Genomic DNA, 6,992 nt, shown 5'->3' on the forward strand with positions numbered 1-6,992 from the left:
ACAAAATCTATAAACTGCTATTACACAATACCAGCTATAAATGTTATAATATATATTTTTGGGGAGGGAGGATTAATATATTATTCCATTTCCAATGCAGCTTGGTTTCATTTTAACTGCATGCTTCCCATCTAAAGCTCTCTTTAAGGCTTCTTTAATTTCTCTGTTTCTCAGGCAGTAAATAATAGGGTTCAGCATGGGAGTGACCACTATATAAAACACAGATACTATCTGAACTTTCACTGAACTTTGGGAAGTTTTTGAGGTTGGACAGACATACATGAACATCAGTGTGCCATAGAAAATAGTAACTACAGCCAGATGGGAGCCACAAGTAGAAAAAGCCTTTTGCCGGCCTGTAGTGGAGGGGATTTTCAGAACACTGACAATTATAAAGATGTAAGAAACCAAAATTAGAGAAAATGAACTAACAATGACACTGTAGTCTGTAGCTACAATTCAGCTTCATCTGCATTTACACAAGATAGTTTCAGTAAAGGTGATACATCACAGAAGAAATGATTGATCTCATTTGGTCCACAAAATGGAAGCTTACAGACTTCCATCAGTGAAGAATATTAATTAAGAATGCACCGATCCAAGAACATGCAACCATTCGATGGCAAATTTTGTTATTCATGATATTTTGATATTGTAGAGGATTACATATGGCTAAATAGCGATCAAATGCCATGATTACCAAAATAAAACATTCAGCAGTGCCAAATGAAATGAAAAAGTAGAGTTGGGCAACACAGCTAGTATAAGTGATAGATTTGTTTTTTGTTAGGAAACCTTCTAGCATTTGGGGGATAATATTGGATGTGTACCATATCTCTAAGAAAGAGAAGCTGCTGAGGAAAAAGTACATGGGGGTATGGAGATGTCGGTCAATGTATACAATGCTGATAATGGTAAGATGCCCACAGTGTTGTATAGTAAAAGGTAGTCCTCGCTGTTACAAATGACAGCTCGGCAGCAGCCAGGCGCGTCTTAGCCAATCAGAAGCGCCTGTCGGTTGCCGAGCTGTCAAGCGCGAGTCTGCTGGAATATAAAAGGGCAGACTCTCTCCAACCGCCACCCCGATCTACTCAGAGCAGCCGAACAACCCGGTATACTCGGAACTGCTTCGCTGCCTCTTCTCTACAGACTACCCGGTCTACTTCTTGTTACATTTATTTAGCCGCGCACACAGCCTGGTCTACTAGAGTTACCTTGTTACAAGTTACTGTTACTTTTACTCAAGTTCCTGCTATATTAAAATTGGTTACAGTGTTACTGAATAAAGAGCCTCTGTCTTCATTCTCAAGTTATAATACTGGCGACGAGGACTGGGGACCTGTAACCAGAAGAAAATTCAACAGACACTTCTCTTCAAACCAAGTAATTCTTTATTTTTTCCCTTGGAATGGCTGGCATGCCAACTTTTGCCCCTTTTGGGGTTGGGAGTGAGAAGTGGGAAGCATTCCTTGAAAGATTTGAATGCTTCCTGATCGCAAACAACCGTCAGGGCTATTCCCAAGCAAGGAAGTGTGGTTTTTTCTTAACTGCTTGTGGACCAGAGATGTTTGCCACTGCAAGATCTTTTGCTGCTCCAAGAGCAGTCTACAACCTCTCCTGGCAGGAGCTAACGGATGGGCTACAAGCATATTATGCCCCTACCCCCTCGCAAATTGCCAGACGTTTTGCTTACTGCAGGCGGGTCCAAAAACCTGCAGAAACAGTTAATCAGTTTCTACAAGCCCTGAGAGTCGCTGCAGCGCAATGCGAGTTTCCTGATCTAGAAGCAAATTTAGCAGAACAGTTTGTTTGTGGACTGAAAGATATTTTCCTTAGGCGTAGACTATTAGGTAAGCCTAAGGTCACTTTGGTATACGCCATAGATGAGGCTCGCGCTGCAGAGTTGGCAGACTCCTCTTCAACTGAAATAGAACGTTACTTGGCATAAATGACCGTTGCCGGCGGTTTACCCGCCGTGCAAGCCTAAACTGCCTTGGCACCCCCTCCGCTCCAGCAGCAATCTTATATAACGAATCTCATCAATGAACTCACCCCTCTGCCAGATCATTTACTACAATTTCAGGTGGACAGACTTGGGGCACAGCCCCGCCGACAGCAGCCTCGTCCAACTCAAGCCATCAGCCGTTCTCCAGCAAGTTCCTCTGCCTGCATTGGCTGCGGCGGGGCGCACGCCCAAGCTTCCTGTCCTTTCAAGACAGCTGTTTGCCGCCGCTGCGGCAAGAAGGGCCACCTAGCCCACGTCTGCAAAGCCTCCCTGCCTGTTCCTGCTGCATCTTTTGAACCACCGCCGCCTTATGGTCCTCCGCCGCCGCCCAAAATCTCTCAGCCCCGAAAGCCTACTCAACGACCAGAAGATTGTTTCAACATCAACCAAGCATCCTCGTCTCTTCCTGACACCTCCATCAACCTAGCCTCAGAGGGTACGGACAAAATTCATATAACCCTACTGATTGAAGGGAAACCTTGCAGGATGGAAGTTGACTCCGGCTCCTCAAAATCTCTGCTTTCCTGGGACAAATTTTCCTTTTTGTGCCCTCATGTTAAACGTTCCCATCTGTCTCCCCCTGACTCCATCCTAAAGGACTATCAAGGCTCCCACATTTCTATTCTGGGCTCATACAACTTGAGGGTATCTTATGGCAAGTTTTGTGCCGTTTTACCTGCCCTAATAGTTCTTAAACCTCTACCCTCAATTTTAGGATTGGAATGGTTCACTCCACTAGGTCTTTCCCTACAGGGAATTCACTTCACTGCGGACACGCCTCCCGATGCGGCAGCAGTCTTGTCAGACTACGCTGACATATTCGATGGCCAGCTGGGCCAATACAAGGGCAGCCCCATTACCCTTAACTTGGATCCCCAGGTTGCCCCAATCAGACTGAAGGCCCGCAGGGTGCCCTTTGCCTTAAGGCCAAAGGTTGAAGCCGAGCTCGACAAGCTCGTGGCACAGGGCATACTGGAGCCAGTCGACCACTCACGTTGGGAAACCCCCATTGTCATCCCAGTGAAGGCCGACGGCTCCATTAGGATCTGCGCCGACTATAAGTCGACGATCAACCTTGGCCTTCAGGCAAACCCCTATCCAGTCCCTGTTGTACAGCACCTGCTCCATTCCTTGGGGCAGGGCTGTATTTTCGCCAAACTGGATATGGCGCAGGCCTACCAGCAGCTTCCTGTGGATGACGATGCGGCGGCTGCCCAAACCATCGTCACCCACCGGGGGGCTTTCCATTGTCGCCGCCTCCAATTCGGCGTATCCGTTGCCCCGGGGATTTTCCAGAGCCTCATGGAGCGACTGGAGTACGGTACCCTGGTGTGGTACCGTACTTTGATGATGTCCTGATCGCTGCAAACAGCCGCTCAGACCTCATCAAAGTCTTAAGGAAAGTCCTCGACCATTTCAGGGGCGTGGGACTTAAATTAAAACGCAGCAAATGTTTCTTTGCTGTGCCCCAAGTGGACTTCCTGGGCTTCACAATTGATGCCCAGGGAATTCACCCTACCCCTTCTAAATTGGCAGCCATCAGGAACGCTCCTACTCCTACATCAAAGGCGCAGCTACAATCGTTCCTGGGGCTTTTAAATTTCTATGCGCCTTTCATTCCCCACAAAGCATCACTAGCCGAGCCACTACATCGGTTACTCGACCGATCCGCGCCTTGGCAATGGGGCAGCCGCGAAGCGCATGCATTCGCGGCTGTCAAATCCCTGCTGACGTCAGAGGCAGTCTTAGTGCAATATAGTGACAAGATGCCCCTGACTCTAGCGTGTGATGCCTCCCCCGTGGGTTTGGGAGCTGTTCTGAGCCACGTCCTGCCCAATGGATCAGAAGCTCCCATAGCTTTTTACTCCCGGACACTGTCCTCGGCTGAGAGGAACTACAGCCAGATTGACAAGGAGGCTCTGGCTGCAGTGTCAGGAATCAAAAAGTTCCACGACTATCTCTATGGGCGGCATTTCACCCTATTCACAGACCATAAGCCACTCCTTGGGCTTCTGGCTGGTGATAGGCCGACCCCTCCTATCCTTTCCCCAAGGATGATCCGCTGGACGGAGTTCTTAGCGGCGTATTCCTATGCCTTGCGCTACCGTCCGGGCAAGCAGATAGGGCATGCAGATGCCCTTAGTCGCTGCCCACTTCCAGACAAGGAAGTCCAAGCGGTTCCTTGCCGTTCGGTCCTGGCAATTGCACAGCTAGAATTGCTGTTGACTGCTACAGATGTGGCCGCTCACTCTCAGTCTGACCCTACACTGTCACAACTATTGAATTGGGTCCTGAGAGGCTGGCCTGCGGGTGCTTTACCTCCACAGTTCAAACATTTCAAAAACAGACAATTAGAGCTATCCATTCATTCTGGCTGTCTGTTGTGGGGCGACCGTGTGGTAATCCCAACGGTCCTCCGACAACAGATCTTACAACGCCTTCATGAAAACCATCCTGGAGTCAGCAGAATGAAGGCTCTAGCTCGCAGTTTCGTTTGGTGGCCAGGATTAGATTCGGAGATCGAAGCCTGGGTTGCCAAATGCGAAACATGCCAGCAGTCCCGGCCATCTCCACCTTCCTCTCCCTCCCGGGAATGGGAGATGCCTCGTGGACCATGGTCAAGAATTCATATAGATTTCGCTGGCCCCTTCCACAGACAGGTTTTCCTCATAGTTGTGGACGCGTACTCTCGATGGGTGGAAGTATTGCTCATGCACTCCACCACATCTGACAGTACTGTGCGAGCCTTGCGACGTTTGTTCGCAACCCATGGGTTGCCGGACACAGTAGTGTCCGACAACGGCCCGCAATTCACTTCCACAACATTTCAAACCTTCCTAGCCGAGCAAGGGGTCCGCCATGCGCTGGTTGCCCCTTACCATCCGGCCAGCAATGGCCGAGCAAAAAGGGCGGTTAGATCAGCCAAGGAGGCTTTGGGCCGTCTTAACCGTGGGGACTGGCAGGCAAGGGTGGATGCGTACTTATTGGCACAGCACTCCACACCTTGCCCAGTGACACAGAAAAGCCCCGCGGAGATGCTGATGGGCAGACACCTGTGGACCACCCTGGATAGATTGCATCCCGTCTATTCAGGAATTCAGTCTGGCAACCTGGGGCCTCCAACTCCCTCCCGCACTTTCAAACCTGGGGACCTGGTTTGGGCTAGGAATTATGGAGGGGAAATGAGATGGGTTCCTGCAGTTATAACTGAAGTAACAGGACCCATTTCCTACAGGGCACGGATACCCGATGGATCCATCTGGAGGAGACACCTGGATCAGCTAAGGCAATGACAGTCATCCGGAACTATTCCTCAAGCCGACACGCAAGGGCCTGGCATAGGCGCAGCTCAGCCAGCCCTGAACCCACAACTGCATTCCAATAGTCACCATCCTCCAGCCTTCCCAAATTCAGGCCAGCTTAACCCATCATCAAGGGTAGTACACCCTGATGTGTCAGTCACTCTTCCTCAATCCGAGTTCGCAAATTCCTCCCCAGTTAGTTCAGGTCAATTTAGACCTAGCCCTCCCAATACACAGGCCGCCTACCAGCCTAATAACAATCCAGCAACAGTTTCGGCCGCGCCCCCTTCGCCCAGCTTACCATTCAGCTGCAGTCTTCCACTCAGGGATGCAGGGCCGTCAGATGTCACCTGGAGCTCCACTCCCCGAGGGGAGGAGCTCAGACAGGGACATCAGTATGAAGATCCGCCTACAATGCAATTGCGGCGGTCGGGGCGTGTCTGCCGTTCTCCTGCGTACTTACATGATTACGCGTGTGCAAATCTTACGCATGCGCACAGCTGGGGGGGGAAGAAGTGTTGTATAGTAAAAGGTAGTCCTCGCTGTTACGAATGACAGCTCGGCAGCAGCCAGGCGCATCTTAGCCAATCAGACGCGCCTGTCGGTTGCCGAGCTGTCAAGCGCGAGTCTGCTGGAATATAAAAGGGCAGACTCTCTCCAACTGCCACCCCGATCTACTCAGAGCAGCCGAACAACCCGGTATACTCGGAACTGCTTCGCTGCCTCTTCTCTACAGACTACCCGGTCTACTTCTTGTTACATTTATTTAGCCGCGCACACAGCCCGGTCTACTAGAGTTACCTTGTTACAAGTTACTGTTACTTTTACTCAAGTTCCTGCTACATTAAAATTGGTTACAGTGTTACTGAATAAAGAGCCTCTGTCTTCATTCTCAAGTTATAATACACTTAAAGTCAATACATAAATGAACAAGCCAACAAAGAAGAGGAGAAAGGTGTTTCAAGATGAGGACAAAATAGTTTTCTCGGTTCTATAAATGGAATGATACTAAAATTGAGTATTGAATTCTATCATCTATTCTTTTGTCATGTTACAAATGATCAATTATGCAGTTCTACAATCTATATAATTCAACTCTAAAATTCAGATGTGACTATGGTGCTTGATGAAATTATCTTCTGGTTATACATTCTAAAGAATCTCTCTTTTTTTGAGCATCTCTAAAAATGAAGAAGATACCAAAAAGAATGTAGAGAAAAAAGAACAAATGTGAGTGTTTTGTACCTATGTTTTACTGTTTTGTGTCATGCCTGAATCACTCGTTTAATGTCTATATATTACAATAATTTGTAGAATAAAATAAAAAATACTTTTTTATGCATTATATACTTTAAGTGTTGGAGGCAATATGTAAACTGCTTAGAGGGTGTGGTAAAATACTGTGAAGCAATATAAAAGTCTAAGTGCTATTGTTATTGCTAAACAAGATTAATTTGCCCAATCAATTACAATCATGTAATTTAAGCATGGCCTTGGAGCTCCATTGATAAGTCCATACAATTTTCTTGTCAGCATATTTCAGAAACAGTTTGGTATTTCTTTCTTCCTAAGACAGAGAGAGAGAGGGAGGGAGGGAGGGAGAGAGGGAGAGAGGGTGGGTGATTGACCCTCAAGCTGGTTTTGCACCTAAGGCAACAAGTCTTATATCTAAGGCTCATGTCTTC

The 6,992-nt window shown here is 48.0% G+C and overlaps 1 protein-coding gene across 1 annotated transcript in view; it reads right to left on the reverse strand.

The window, feature by feature from the left end:
* The window catches only part of LOC116521413 (olfactory receptor 6B2-like), a gene marked incomplete at its 5' end in the record, with an annotated part of 8,915 nt that extends 7,987 nt beyond the window's left edge, over positions 1-928 (reverse strand). The window contains 3 exon segments of the mRNA XM_032236088.1: positions 249-458; positions 461-571; positions 574-928. Coding sequence (XP_032091979.1) covers positions 249-458; positions 461-571; positions 574-928 — 676 coding nt within the window.
* Positions 929-6,992: the final 6,064 nt, after the last annotated feature.

Source organism: Thamnophis elegans, chromosome Z (genome assembly GCF_009769535.1).
Source record: "Thamnophis elegans isolate rThaEle1 chromosome Z, rThaEle1.pri, whole genome shotgun sequence".
In the NCBI taxonomy this organism is placed as follows: Eukaryota; Metazoa; Chordata; class Lepidosauria; order Squamata; family Colubridae; genus Thamnophis; species Thamnophis elegans.